Source organism: Struthio camelus, chromosome 19 (genome assembly GCF_040807025.1).
Source record: "Struthio camelus isolate bStrCam1 chromosome 19, bStrCam1.hap1, whole genome shotgun sequence".
NCBI lineage: Eukaryota > Metazoa > Chordata > Aves > Struthioniformes > Struthionidae > Struthio > Struthio camelus.
The window spans coordinates 577,883-591,952 of record NC_090960.1 but is presented as its reverse complement, the minus strand read 5'-3'; the positions used below and the strand labels follow the sequence as shown (position 1 = coordinate 591,952).

The window sequence follows — 14,070 nt, the reverse complement described above, 5'->3', positions numbered from 1 at the left end:
GACTAACTGGAATAGCTGCAAAACGAGACCAGACTTCAGGCATCTTGCCAGCTGCTCTACAGACGGATGCTATCTCTGCCCGCACCCCGTCCCGCTGTGCCCTCAGACTGTTGCAGCAGGAGACACGTCCTGTCGGGGTTGACATGATTTATTCCCCAGGCATCCATGGTGCACACGACCGAGACCGTCCGGATCCGCTACTTCATGGACCTGCTGATGGAGAAGCAGTGGCCCGTGATGCTGGTGGGGAACGCAGGGACAGGGAAATCGGTCATGATGGGCGACAAGCTGGAAGCGCTCAGCACAGATGACTACCTGGTGCAGTCTGTGCCCTTCAACTTCTATACCACCTCGGCCATGCTGCAGGGTAAGGGCAGGCCGGAGCCGGTGGCTGGGCTGTGCTGCCGGGCCCTGGGCCGCGGTGCTTCCCCCTGCTCCACCTGCTCTCCTCTGCTGCAGCCATTCTTGAGAAGCCCCTTGAGAAGAAGTCAGGGAGGAACTACGGCCCCCCTGGCACCCGGCGGCTCATCTACTTCATCGACGACATGAACATGCCGGAGGTGGACAAGTATGGCACCGTGGCCCCACACACACTCATCCGGCAGCACATGGACCACGGGCACTGGTAGGTGTGCGGCGACAGCAGCATCGTCCCTGGCACAGGGCTGTGTACCCCAAAGCCCTGGCTCAGCATGCATGGCGGGGACAGTTCCTGGTCCGGGTGCATCAGTGTGGAGCCCACCCCGTGGCTGCGGGTGCAGCGGCGTGGAGCCCATCCCACGGCCATGGATGATGCATTGGTGTGGAGCCCCTCCCGTGGCTGTGGTCTGCGCCGTGCTCCTGCCCTGGCGTGGTGGCATCACGGCTGCCACGAGCTTGGGCAGAGAAACGTGGCTTGGCACATGGACACTGGCGCCTCTCCTGTCCCCGCAGCACCAGGGTCGTGTCCCTGCTCAAGCTGCCTCCTGCGGAAAGGTGCCGGCTCTGTGTCCTGCGCTGCCGGGAACAGCAGGCCGGGCTGCAGCAGTGCTCCCCTTTCACTCCAGCCGACTCCTTCCAGGAGCTGCTGGGAAAAGCTTTGGCACAGAAATGGGGAAACTCTCCTTGCAGTTCCCAAATCCGCAAATCAGTCCAAATCAAACAGCCCTGGCTCCAGCGCTGAGGCTTGGCCAGGGAAGCCCTGCCAAGGGAAATTTCTGCTCTGGGCAGAGCAGCCTGTGGAGGCACCACGGAGCGTGGTGGAGCCGACACAAGGCTTTTCCTTGGAAGTCCCGTCGGCTGCAGCGAGCGTTATGGGCCAGGTCTGGCCATGGGGAGTGGGACAGTCCCCAGGCATCTCCCGGAGTGGCGCTGGGCTCCTGCCAGCACCTGGAACATGGAGCGTTCCCCCCCCCCCCCCGCCGGATTGTCCAGGAGGACACAGCCCCTGGACAGCCTCGTCCCTCTGCCCCGCGCAGGTATGACAGGAACAAGCTGACCCTGAAGGACATTCACAACTGCCAGTATGTGGCTTGCATGAACCCCACTGCTGGGTCCTTCACCATCGACTCGAGGCTGCAGGTACGCAGGGACGGGGCGCCGGGGAGCCGGGCAGCACCGCGCTGCCAGTCCCAGCAAACAGCACCCAGCGCGCTGCGCGGCTCAGCGCCAGCTTTTTGCCACAGCGACACTTCTGCGTCTTTGCGGTGAGCTTTCCTGGCCAAGAAGCGCTCCTGACCATTTACAGCACCATCCTGGCCCAGCACCTGGCTCAACGCAAGATGCCGCTGGCCGTCCAGAAGCTGCAGGCCCAGCTGGTCGCGGCAGCCCTGGGTGAGTCCTTGTCACACACGGTGGGTCGGAAAGGCAGCAAACCCTGCTTTTTGCACCCGCGCTCACTGCACCAGGACAGTGAAAACCAAAGCCACGCCAAACGGTTACTGCCCCAGAAAGCTCAGTGCAGCACCTCAAGTCACCGCACTGCACAAATAAAACCCCAGCTCCTCCTTTTCTCCAATTTATATTCAAACTGCAGTACTGTGCCCCGGGAATGGCCAAACTAACATCTCCGATTTGGTTTGTCTGCCAAAGTTCAGAGGGGAATGGGCAGAGTAAGGCACAGAGATCCCACGCCGAGTGCGGCAGTCTCTGAGGCCGGCCTGCCTGCTCCCCCTGTGTCTCCCATGAGCAGCCCTGCACCAGAAGGTCACGTCCACCTTCCTGCCGACCGCCATCAAGTTCCACTACCTCTTCAACCTCCGCGACCTCTCCAACATCTTCCAGGTACCAGCGGGGGTTGCTGCCTTTAAAACATACTCATGCCTTTGTTTGCTTTGTACCACGTCCTTGCAGCGTACCATGTCCTTGAGATGTACCGTGACCTTCTCCCAAAGCCAATATTTTAACTCAGCTCTGAGTAGTGGTGAAATAAAACCTCTGAGGACTGACAGGTTTGTGTATTTGCCAGGGGCTGCTGTTCTCCACCTCCGAGTGCCTCCGCAGTCCCCTGGACTTCGTGCGCCTCTGGCTCCACGAAGCTGAGCGGGTGTATGGGGACAAGCTCATTGACGATAAGGACCAGGAAAGCTTCAGTCGAATTGTAGCTGCCACCTGCAAAAAATTCTTTGATGTAAGTCGTGTCGGTAAACAAGAGAGTGCTGCAGCCCAGAGGGCTGCATTTTGGGGTGCATGGGGCCAGGGTCTGCCTCACCAGCTCACTTTGCCTCTCCCCAGGACCTCAGGGAAGACCTGGTGTTTGCCAAGCCCAACATCCACTGCCACTTTGCCCAGGGCATCGGGGAGCCCAAGTACCTGCCGGTGCCGAACTGGCCATCTCTGAACAAGCTGCTGGGGGAGGCCCTGGACAGCTACAATGAGGTCAACGCGGTGATGAATCTGGTGAGGCCCCGCGAGCCGGTCCGTGGCCAGGCGGCATTCGCACCACCTAGACGGATGGACTTTGCAACGCCACCCTCGCTCAGCTTTGCACACTCAGGGGCACCCATGGCTTTGCCTGCTGTGAAATGTTAAACCCTTCCCTCTCGTTTTCTTTAGGTGCTGTTTGAAGACGCCATGTCTCATATTTGCAGAATTAGTCGGATCTTGGAGTCTCCCCGAGGAAACGCGCTGCTGGTGGGAGTCGGAGGCAGTGGGAAGCAAAGTCTTTCACGGCTGGCAGCTTATATTAGCGCTCTGGACGTGTTTCAGATTACGCTGAAGAAGGGATACGGCATTCCAGACCTTAAGGTTAGAGCGGTTTTTCCCCTCCATCTCCTGGGGCAGCTCGGCCTGCTCACACGGCGGGATTACGCAAATTGTGTAAGTGGAGCCAAAAGCCTCCTGCTCACGCTCTGCACTGCGAGTCCCGGGTCTGAGGCGGGCGCAGAGGCCCTGTGCTCTCCTCTAGCTGCCGTGGCTTTAGGTACCATGCCATCTGCACCAAGTCGAGCAGGGTTTCTCCAGCTCGGGGACGGGCCGGAACAGCCTGTCCCCAGTCCATCCCCATTGTGAGGACATGTCCATGGGGGAGCACCAGCATCTTTGCTAGGATGTTTTGCCATGATCTCATATGCAGCATCACCCAGCAAAGAAAAGGGAGACGCCAGCCTGGCCCTGCCTGGCCCCGCTCATCCACTCTCATTCAGAGATATTTCCGCTGATCGCTGAGCCAAACCAGTCACTTCGGAGAGCTGCTCAGTCGGTTTTGGTGGTTTCTCTCCCACCCAGCTGGACCTCGCCTCCCAGTACATCAAGGCCGCCGTGAAGAACATCCCCACCGTCTTCCTGATGACCGACTCCCAGGTTGCCGAAGAACCATTCCTGGTCCTCATCAATGACTTCCTAGCATCCGGAGAGATACCAGGGCTTTTTCAGGATGATGACCTGGAAAATATTATGAATTCCATGAGGCCACAAGTGAAGTTCCTTGGATTGCAAGACTCAAGGGAAAACTGCTGGAAACTATTTATAGAAAAAGTCAGGCGACAGTTAAAGGTAGGGGTTCACCCAAAAAGGGTGTCTTGTAAGTGCTTCTTACCTGCTTAATCCAAAATCTATTTGCAAACAGTGCACACAACATTGTGGTAATGCATCTGAATGAAAAATGTTTTCAAAGGATCCTCAGCCAGCTCAGTGCCTCCCTGCTTCAGGGGGGCAGCTGTTGACACCGACGTGTTGTCCTCCCTCGGAGCGGAGGGGGCACGTGCAAACAGCCTGCAGGCCGGCCACGAGGACGCCAGCGCAGCACCGTGGCTCCTGCCGCCTGCAGCCGCCCAAGGGGGTCCGGCACCGCTGGGAAAAGCAGGGGTGCTGCTGGGGCGTGCGATTGCAGAGCCTCTCTCGGGTGCCGCAGAGGGAACGCAATGGGTGGGAGGTGCATTCTGGATCTTCACGAAGAAGATGCAGACCCCGTGGCGACCCTCCCGCGTGCCGGGGATGCAGCAGAGGCTCTGCCAGGCCCGGCCCCCACGCTCACCAGCGTGCCTCCGGCCCAGGTGATCCTCTGCTTCTCGCCCGTGGGCTCGACGCTGCGGGTGCGCGCGAGGAAGTTCCCGGCCGTGGTGAGCTGCACCGCCATCGACTGGTTCCACGAGTGGCCGGAGGACGCGCTCATCTCCGTCAGCAGCAGGTTCCTGGAGGAGACGGGGGGCATCGAAGTGAGTGGTCAAGGGCAGACACGTGGGCTGGCGAGCCGAGCGCACCGCACTGCACCTGCGGAGCTCGTGCACCCTACCGGTCCCCAAGGGGGCTGGCGGTGACGGGGAGACCGGGCACCCCGGGAAATGTCCAGACCTTCTGTATCTCACCTCATTGCAGTGAGCATGGGGACAGGGACCTGGGCAAGTTGGGACGCAGCAGGGACAGGGACAGGGACCCTGGGAGAGGCCACAGCTGCCTCCGGGATCAAAGAAAACAAAGACTGTGGTCTCATGCACTGCATGCGGGGACAGGAGAACCTATCTTCTACGTTCGTTTTTCTCCTTAAAACAATGCAAATAACAGCCTGGAAACATCAAATGCTTAAAAAACAAAAGCTCCTCTCTAGTGTAGCACAGGCTCACCTGGAAGATGAAAGAGTCTGCAGGAAACCAAAGAACGACGTGAGACCCACCACTGTCAGGGCTGTGATAACCTACAGTGAGGCGTTGTGCTATTTAATATAAAAGTGATGCCTTGCCTTCCAGCTTCTACAGCTAAATGTGTAACTAACATTACATGAAAGCTTGTTTTTTACATTTAATATTTGCGCTGCCTCAGTGTTCAGTTATAGAGTGTTTTGTGTTCTCAACACAGCCAGAGGTCAAGGTCTCCATCAGCCAGTTCATGTCTTTTGTCCACACGAGCGTTAATGAGATGTCCAAGACCTACCTGGCCATGGAGAGACGCTATAATTACACCACACCAAAAACCTTTCTGGAGCAGATAAAGCTTTACCAAAATCTGCTGTCTAAAAAAAGGCAAGAACTCATTGCAAAGATCGACCGGCTGGAGAACGGCCTGATGAAGCTGCAGAGCACGGCATCCCAGGTGCGTGCTTTGCCCCACCAAGAGCTTGCCAGCACCTCTGCTTCTGGCTCTGTGCTGGGGGTGGGCAGGGGATGACCAGGAGGGTAGGATTGCATAAGTATTTCAGTTTCTGCTGCCCATCCCACCTGCTCCTGTGTCTCCTGATGTTCAGGTTGACGACCTGAAGGCCAAACTGGCAATCCAGGAGGCAGAGCTGAAGCAGAAGAACGAGGACGCAGATAAACTGATCCACGTGGTGGGCGTCGAAACGGAGAAAGTCAGCAAGGAGAAGGCCATCGCTGATGAGGAAGAGCTGAAGGTCCAGGCCATCAACACGGTATGCAATGCCCGCTGCTCCCTGGGCAGCTGCTCTGTCTGTGCTGCCCCCCGGAGTGACTCTGCCACACCAGATCGGAGCAGTGTGGAGGGTGGGAGCCGTGTCCCACACCAATGCTCACCCTCGTCCTTCCTCTCACCACCCCCAGATCGTGGCGGAGAAGCAGCGCGCCTGTGAGACTGACCTGGCGAAAGCGGAGCCAGCGCTCATTGCCGCCCAGGAGGCCCTCAACACCCTCAACAAGGTGGAAGACACAGGGTTCCCCGGTGGTGCATGGGATGGTGTCCCCAGGGGTGCCAGTTGCAGGGTGCCTGGCAGCACCCAGTGTGGGGAGGGCTCCTGGGCACCAGGACACGTTGCAGCAGCCCAGCCCCGCGCCGGGCGATGCAGAACGACCATCTCGTCCCTTCCCAGAACAACCTGACGGAGCTGAAGTCCTTCGGGTCCCCCCCGCAAGCGGTGGTGAATGTCACGGCAGCCGTGATGATCCTGACAGCGCCAGGGGGCAAGATACCGAAAGATAAAAGCTGGAAGGCAGCAAAAATCATGATGGGAAAAGTAGACACCTTCCTGGATGCCTTGAAAAAGTTCGACAAGGAGCACATCCCCGAAGCATGTCTCAAAGCGTTTAAGTGAGTAAATGGCCAGTTCCTCCCAGGCAAGGTCTTCCCCCAAGTGCAGTGCCACCACAGAGGGATCAGCAAAAGCAGGGGGAGGATAACTCCACTCTTTAAGTCTCCAGGTTGCTACAGAAAGACTTAAATATTGCATATATGAAGTATATTGCCCATGAGTGCCCCAAGTCCAACAGGGAGCGGGACCAGGCACCAGGTAACGCAGTGGTGTGTGATCTCCCTTTCCAGGCCCTATCAGTCAGACCCGAATTTTGATCCCGAGTCTATACTGTCGAAGTCGACAGCCGCGGCAGGTCTCTGCTCCTGGTGTTTGAACATCGTTCGCTTCTACGAGGTCTACTGCGACGTCGCGCCCAAGAGGCAGGCGCTGGAGGAGGCTAACGCGGAGCTGGCAGAGGCGCAAGACAAACTCAGTCGTATTAAGAACAAAATTGCAGTAAGTGTCTGCTCCTCCCGTGTTGTCCCCAGCCAGAGCCTGCTGCAGGAGCCAGCTGCTGTTTGTGTTGGCTGGCGTCCACTGCGGCTGCACAGTGGGCTGTTCCGGGTCACAGAAAGAAGCTAAAAACAAATTAGAAAGATTCTTATCGTTTGTGTAACCTGGAGCCCAGGTGAAGAGTTGCATCTTCACACCAGGGCCTGCAGACTCATTAGTGTCTGCAAAGCTTTCTCCAGGCTTGCAAACTTACTGCAATCATGTTTTGTGTGTGTAGGAGGTAACTGTAAATGTGTTGTCTTTTAAAGGATCTGAACGCCAATTTGGCAACTCTCACTGCAGAATTTGAAAAAGCTACAGCTGAAAAAATCAAATGTCAGCAAGAGGCTGATGCCACGAACAGAGTCATCACGTTAGCAAACAGGTATCGCACACATATCGGATGCAGAAGGGCTAGGGCAGCCGGGGGGGGGAACCAGCTGAGATCATCGGCTGGTCCCTCGGACTCCCTAGTGAAGGGAAGGTGCTTCAAAGGACACAAAGATCCATGGAAAAAATCAGAAGCCCCTGCCCTCCAAATTAAAAAAAAAATTCACTAACTAGAATTGGGCCGGAAAGCGTGCGAGAGGCAGCCCCGGTGTGGGGGGGGCAGTGTGGCCCGGAGCTGCCAGCCGGGCACCTGGACCGGCAGCGGCATCGGGTCCTCCAAAACCCCCAGGCTCGTCGGGGGACTGGCCTCCGAAAACGTCCGCTGGGCTGAGTCCGTGGAGACCTTCCAGGCACAGGAGAAAACGCTGTGCGGGGACGTGCTGCTGACCTCCGCCTTCGTGTCCTACGTCGGCTACTTCACCAAGAAGTACCGGGCTGAGCTGATCGACAAGCACTGGATCCCCTTCCTCGGTGGGCTCAAGGTGAGCGGTGGTGGCCATCCCGGGGGGCTCGGCCACATCTCAGCCCTGCTCCCGGAGAGGCGGAGGCCGTGGGGATCTTTCCCACAGCATCTCCAGCACCAGCGTCTCCTCCCCGGCAGGTGCCCATCCCCATCACGCCGGAGCTGGACCCGCTGAGCCTGCTCACCGACGACGCCGAGGTGGCCGCCTGGAGCAACCAGGGGCTGCCCAGTGACCGCATGTCCACCGAGAACGCCACCATCCTCTGCAACACCGAGCGCTGGCCCCTCATCGTGGACGCCCAGCTCCAGGGCATCAAGTGGATCAAGAACAAGTACGGGGAAGAGCTGCAGGCCATCCAGCTGGGACAGAGGAAGTGGGTTCACCTCCCCGTCCCCTCCTGCCTGCTGGCGCTGCGCCGGCCAGCCGGGGCCGCTTGCACCCCTCGCGGCGGCCGGAGCGCCCGAAACGTGCCCCCGCGCCCATGCCCGCGCCTGCCCTCCCCGCCGCAGCTACCTGGACGCCATCGAGCAGGCCGTCTCCGAAGGGCACACGCTGCTCATCGAGAACATCGGCGAGACGGTGGAGCCGGTGCTGGACCACCTGCTGGGCAGGAATACCATCAAGAAGGGACGGTGAGCGCGCACGCCCGCGTCTCCCTGCTGCCCGAGCACGGTCACCTGCCCTGAGCCGCCGCTGCACCCCTAAAACTGCCAACTTACGCCTTTGCACAGCAGGGGCTCGGACCTGGTCCCGCCCCCGTACACACGAGAGCCCTGGCCACGTCCCCTCGCTTGTCTCGGGATGTTTCCCGCGCAGGGACACGTGTAGTCAGTCCGGCTTTTTGGACCGTTCCGGTCCGGTTCGTTTTGCGATCAAAGACGGGCGAGTTGCCTGCTGCGGCTGTAGGAGGCAGCACGATGAACAGGGAGGGTTTTGCAGGGCAGACGAGGAGCGCGTTCAGCCATGGGGCCGTGCCCGTCCCCTCCTCCCAGCCCCGCTCCCTCCGCGGAGGATGCCGCCTCCTTCCAGCCGCGTGCCGGGGTCCGGAGACCGCGCGGGGACGGGAGCCCTCGGGCCCGGCCAGCCGGCGAGGCCGCTGCACGGCCGTCCCCGCTCTCGCGGCCCTGCCCCTCGCTTGGCCGCCCGACGTCCGCAAGCAGCGCGAGCCCCGGAGCCGGCCGCGGTCTAGGGGAGCCGACCGCGACCTCCGGCTCCGCGCTCCCTTGCGACGCCTGCCACCGAGCAGAGAAACAAATCTCGAACGTCCAGAAGCAGACCGTGGGTTGAGGGGCTCCCTCTGTGATGGGCTACGGCTGAATGATCTGACGCTTAGAGAAATTAATTTGTTTAATTAACTATGCAGCTATATTAAGATAGGCGACAAAGAAGTGGAGTATCATCCGCACTTCCGTCTGATTCTGCACACCAAGTACTTCAACCCCCACTACAAGCCCGAGATGCAGGCTCAGTGCACTTTGATCAACTTCCTGGTGACCAGAGACGGGCTGGAGGACCAGCTGCTGGCGGCCGTGGTGGCCAAGGAGCGGCCGGACCTGGAGAGCCTGAAGGTACCGGCCCGGCTGCGGAGACGGTAACACAGAGGCTCTGCCCCGGCCTCCCTTTCAGCCAGGCATCCCGGAGCTCCTCCGCGCGAAGGGGGTCGTCTACGGGAAGCTGCGCGAGCCCTGGTGGGACCCTGCCCCTGCAGCGGGCGCTTTTACAGCCACGCGTCGGAGCGACCACGGCTCTGCGGAGCCCGTCGCCAGCGCGGCCGGAGCTGGCCGCTTCGCCCTGCAGCGACAGCGCTGCCCCGGACGGGCTCCGACCCCTTCTTGCATCGGCGCTTCGATGACATTATGAAACATTTTTAGTTGTTTTTTCAGTGACCCATAGCTTAGCCGATCGATACGTTACTGTGTCGTCTAGTGTTGTGTTTATGAAGGGGGGATTTATAGTAATAGCAGAGAAGACAAAGGCAGCAAGGCTGCTGCTGCTCCAGTTTATTGCCTGCTGTTCGTTAGGGAGCTCCCAGCATAAATCACTGCAGCTGACGCCAGAAGTTTTACCTCGCAGGCTCTTGAATGACTCGTGTGTCTCTCATGTGCATTATAGGCAAATCTCACAAAAAGCCAGAATGAGTTTAAGATCAATCTGAAGGAGCTGGAGGATTCTCTGCTTGCCCGGCTGTCTGCTGCATCAGGGGATTTCCTGGGAGACACAGCGTTGGTGGAGAACCTGGAAATAACAAAGCGCACAGCCATGGAAATTGAGGAAAAAGTAAGGAAGTTGCCCATGGCTCCGCGCTGCAGCACTGCGGGCACCGGGAGAGCTCTGCCAGACCGTGCGCGGGGTGCCCAGGGCTTTCGAGGGCAGTAGTGGGAGATTAGAGGCTGTTTCAGCACGTGCAAAGATGCCGTGGTAACATCTTCCCCCTGCCCTTTCGTGTGTCTCGAGGTGAAAGAAGCTAAAATCACTGAAGTTCAAATAAATGTTGCAAGAGAAAATTACAGACCAGCAGCAGAAAGAGCATCGCTGCTGTACTTCATCCTGAGTGACCTCAACAAAATCAACCCCATCTACCAGTTCTCACTAAAGGTAAACACAAAACAAGGCGCTCATTGATTTTTACGGGGCAGGGCAGGTCTTTGAGGGGATCTTGGCGCGTTGGCGTTTCTGCATTCATGCTTTAATGAAGCACGTAGAAAGGCAGGCGCTGAGCTGCCCGCTCTGGCTCGCCACGCAGGCCTTCAACGTGGTCTTCGAGAAAGCGATCCAGCGCACGATTCCGGCCGACGACGTCAAGCAGAGGGTGATCAACCTGACGGACGAGATCACCTACTCGGTCTTCATGTACACGGCACGGGGGCTCTTCGAGAGGGACAAACTCATCTTCCTGGCCCAGGTTGCCTTCCAGGTAACACAAACAGATGTTCGGGGCTGCTGCTTAACAGTACATGCGAATTTCTGTTATTTTGTACTCGGCGGTCTCTTATGTCCGTGTTACTAAGGGATGCGCGGTAGCTCCCTGTCCAGGGCCCCCTCCCGCAGCGCAGCCCCAGCAGGCTGCTCCTCCGTCCCAGCGCTCGCCCCCGGAGCCGGCAGGGTCCCTGCGGGTGGCCGGAGGGGACAGTCCCAGGTCCTCTCTCCTCGCTCTCGCCTCGCCAGGTCCTGACCGTGAAGAAGGAGGTGAACCCGGTGGAGCTGGACTTTCTCCTGCGCTTCCCGTTCAAGGCCGGCGTCACGTCCCCCGTGGATTTCCTGCAGTCCCAGAGCTGGGGCGGCATCAAGGTCGGTCCACGCGTTTGCTGCGACGCCGCGGGGCGGGAGAGCAAAAGCCGCCCGTCGGACGCGGCGGGCGAGAAGGGGACAGTCCCTGCCGCGGACGCGCGGTGTGAAACGCAGGGCCAGGGAGGCAGCGGGCTGCCTCGGCCGTGCTGACGAGGGGCGGCAGAAGCTGGCACCACCCTCTGTTGCCTGTAGAGGAGGTGTAAGGGTTAAACCAAGAAAAGGCCTCTTCTAGCCAGAAAAAAAACACATTGATGGCAAAGTCCACTTTCGCGCAGTTCCAGATGGTGCCCGCAGGTGCCTGTGTCAGTCCCCGGCACCCGCTGGGCCGGGGGGGTCCCCGCTCGGCCCCCGACCGCGTTGCCCACCCCCAGCCACGCTGGCGCCCCCTCCATCGCACCGAGGTGTCCCTGGCACCCGGAGGATGCCGGTGGGACCCCGACTGCCCGCACCACCCACAGCCTCTGGCACTGCAGCCCTGCCCAGCACCGGGCGGTTTTGCAGCCTCGCCGGGCTATCGGAGTAGACTTGCAGCGATCACTCAGAGCCCCGCTGCTGCAAAGCAGAGGGCCCCAGGGTAGCTCTTCGCTCTGGTTTGGTGACCAACACCACCGTGGCGTGCCCACCGGCCTGCGGCCACGGTGAAATGCCCCCGAGAGTCAGCAGAGCCTGCTGAGTGATTTTGTCCTCTGCCGGCTCTGAAGGTCCTCTCAGAAATGGACGAGTTCAAGAACTTGGATAGTGACATCGAAGGTTCGGCAAAGCGATGGAAAAAATTTGTGGAGTCCGAGACGCCCGAGAAGGAAGTGTTCCCAAAGGAGTGGAAGAACAAAACGGCCCTGCAGAAGCTGTGCATGCTGCGGTGCATGAGGCCGGACAGAATGACCTACGCCGTCAGGTAGGTAGGTAGACGGCCTGGCCTCGGGCCGTCCCTGCCGGAACCGCTCCCGCAGCTCCGAACCCAGCCTGGGACCAGGAAGTAAACCTCCCATCAACGATGCCAGCCCCTGTCTCGCTCGCAGGCAGCGGCAGCTTTCGTAACAAAAACTTCTGCTCGTGGGGGCATCCCAGACCGAGTCAATTGATCGGCTGGATTCATTCATTCCTCGCTAATGTGTGTAATTTAATTTTTCTTTAGAAACTTTGTGGAAGAAAAGATGGGAAGTAAGTTTGTGGAAGGGAGAAGCGTTGAATTTTCTAAGTCATACGAAGAGAGCAGTCCATCCACTGCAATATTCTTCATTCTCTCTCCTGGAGTTGACCCGCTGAAAGATGTGGAAGCCCTGGGTAAATTGCTATTTCCCCCCTTTCTCAGATGAGCATCATTAGACCTCAATTCATAAAGTCTTTTTTGGTTGTTTGTTTCATCAGTAAACACAGGAGCTGCACAACCCCCATTTTTCCTATTACTACTAATAAAAAAGGCATCTTATTCCATAGCTTTTTTTTTTTTCCTCCCCTTCCCAGGAAGAAAGCTGAACTTCACCATCGACAATGGGAAAATCCATAATGTGTCGCTGGGGCAAGGCCAAGAGATTGTCGCAGAAAACGCCCTGGATATGGCCTCTGTGCAAGGGCACTGGGTCATTCTGCAGGTACTTGCAGACTGCTGCATCACGACAGTCCCCAGCGCATCCTGGGGTTTCAGCTCCGTCCACTGCCGTTGTTCACTCCCCGTCTAAGTCCAGCTGCACACGCATCTGCAGCATTCACGAATCACCCCAAATCGCCGCCTCTCCACTCCGAGTCTGTTCTCATTAACGTGTTATTTGTGATTGCTGGTACACGGTGTCAGCAGCTGCTGCATCCCCCCCTTCCTGGGCCACAAAGAGCCTTGCAGAGGTCGCGTTAGTGCTCGGCCTACTGACCGCGCTGCATCTGGCCTGATCCTCACTTGCTAGGGAGCTAGGAGCCCCGGAGGGGACCTCGGGGCCGGACAGCCCGCTGGGAGAGCAGCACGTTCAGCTGATGGGAACCGGCATTAAGAATGCACGGCCTCTCTTTTAGTACAGGACTGGTAGGGACTGAGGGGCTGGAGAAGCGTGGCTACACCCTCCGGTTGTCTCACTGAAACCTGTGAAGGCAGCTGGGAGAATACAGGGCCCCTCCGTCTTTGCATCAAGACTTGGAGTCTTGGCTGGGGGAGGAAGGAGAGAGGAGGGAAGAGAGAAACTCCATTCAAATAGTATCATGGCTGATACTATTCTTGTGGTTAGACTGCACAATTATTTCTAGCCTTAAACATCCATTAATCTCAATGCAAAAAAAATCCAGGCAGGAGGAGACTGACCAGACTTTTGGATGGTAAGCTTTAATTGAACTTTAGCCTTTCTATTTGAATAGCTCACCAAAAGCATATATATATTTTTTTCAGTATACCACACACCATGCCAACGAAACAACAATGATTAATTTGGAAGCACCAGCCTGAGCAATATAAAATAGCGCATGTGCTATCGCAGCAGGCCACACCCAAAAATTAAGGAGGAATATGGAGGACTGAGATTAAAATTTAGAAGCAAAAAAATACAGTGAAGTTTTCTGTTACAGAATATCCACCTGGTTGCAAGGTGGCTGAGCACACTGGATAAAAAGGTCGAGCGATACAGCACTGGCAGCCACGCAGATTACAGGGTCTTTATGAGTGCTGAGCCAGCCCCCAGCCCAGAAGCACACATCATTCCTCAAGGACTGCTAGAAAATGCCATTAAAATCACCAACGAGCCACCAACTGGCATGTACGCCAACCTGCACAAAGCGCTGGACCTCTTTACACAGGTATCCAGACAGCACCAGTCAGCTTTGGCTTTCATCAGCTGGTGCATTTGTTGTGTTACAGAGTTTGCTTCTTTTCATGCATTTTTGTATCAGTGCTTCTAATCTGCACCTTCTGTAGAGCTCTGTGTTTATTGATCGAGTTTCTCTTGGGCCGTTATTGCAGCTGGCAGATGCTACCCTGCAAGCCAGCACGTGCAGAGCCAGTAATTCTCCCGGACAGGCTAA

The 14,070-nt window shown here is 57.8% G+C and overlaps 1 protein-coding gene across 5 annotated transcripts in view; it reads left to right on the top strand.

Annotated features, from left to right (window-relative positions):
- DNAH17 (dynein axonemal heavy chain 17) overlaps window positions 1–14,070 on the top strand; it is a 43,120-nt gene that overhangs the window by 21,044 nt on the left and 8,006 nt on the right. For all 5 annotated transcript variants that reach the window (XM_068913160.1, XM_068913161.1, XM_068913162.1 and 2 more), the window contains 28 exons: window positions 160–367; window positions 460–625; window positions 1,458–1,560; window positions 1,665–1,812; window positions 2,171–2,262; window positions 2,447–2,608; window positions 2,713–2,877; window positions 3,034–3,225; window positions 3,706–3,972; window positions 4,473–4,634; window positions 5,272–5,505; window positions 5,657–5,821; window positions 5,970–6,065; window positions 6,236–6,453; window positions 6,685–6,892; window positions 7,198–7,313; window positions 7,608–7,800; window positions 7,920–8,155; window positions 8,292–8,414; window positions 9,146–9,350; window positions 9,895–10,059; window positions 10,237–10,377; window positions 10,526–10,696; window positions 10,948–11,070; window positions 11,772–11,965; window positions 12,206–12,354; window positions 12,535–12,662; window positions 13,618–13,845. In XM_068913160.1, coding sequence (XP_068769261.1) covers window positions 160–367; window positions 460–625; window positions 1,458–1,560; window positions 1,665–1,812; window positions 2,171–2,262; window positions 2,447–2,608; window positions 2,713–2,877; window positions 3,034–3,225; window positions 3,706–3,972; window positions 4,473–4,634; window positions 5,272–5,505; window positions 5,657–5,821; window positions 5,970–6,065; window positions 6,236–6,453; window positions 6,685–6,892; window positions 7,198–7,313; window positions 7,608–7,800; window positions 7,920–8,155; window positions 8,292–8,414; window positions 9,146–9,350; window positions 9,895–10,059; window positions 10,237–10,377; window positions 10,526–10,696; window positions 10,948–11,070; window positions 11,772–11,965; window positions 12,206–12,354; window positions 12,535–12,662; window positions 13,618–13,845 — 4,758 coding nt within the window. The remainder of the gene's footprint in view (window positions 1–159; window positions 368–459; window positions 626–1,457; window positions 1,561–1,664; window positions 1,813–2,170; window positions 2,263–2,446; window positions 2,609–2,712; window positions 2,878–3,033; window positions 3,226–3,705; window positions 3,973–4,472; window positions 4,635–5,271; window positions 5,506–5,656; window positions 5,822–5,969; window positions 6,066–6,235; window positions 6,454–6,684; window positions 6,893–7,197; window positions 7,314–7,607; window positions 7,801–7,919; window positions 8,156–8,291; window positions 8,415–9,145; window positions 9,351–9,894; window positions 10,060–10,236; window positions 10,378–10,525; window positions 10,697–10,947; window positions 11,071–11,771; window positions 11,966–12,205; window positions 12,355–12,534; window positions 12,663–13,617; window positions 13,846–14,070) is intronic.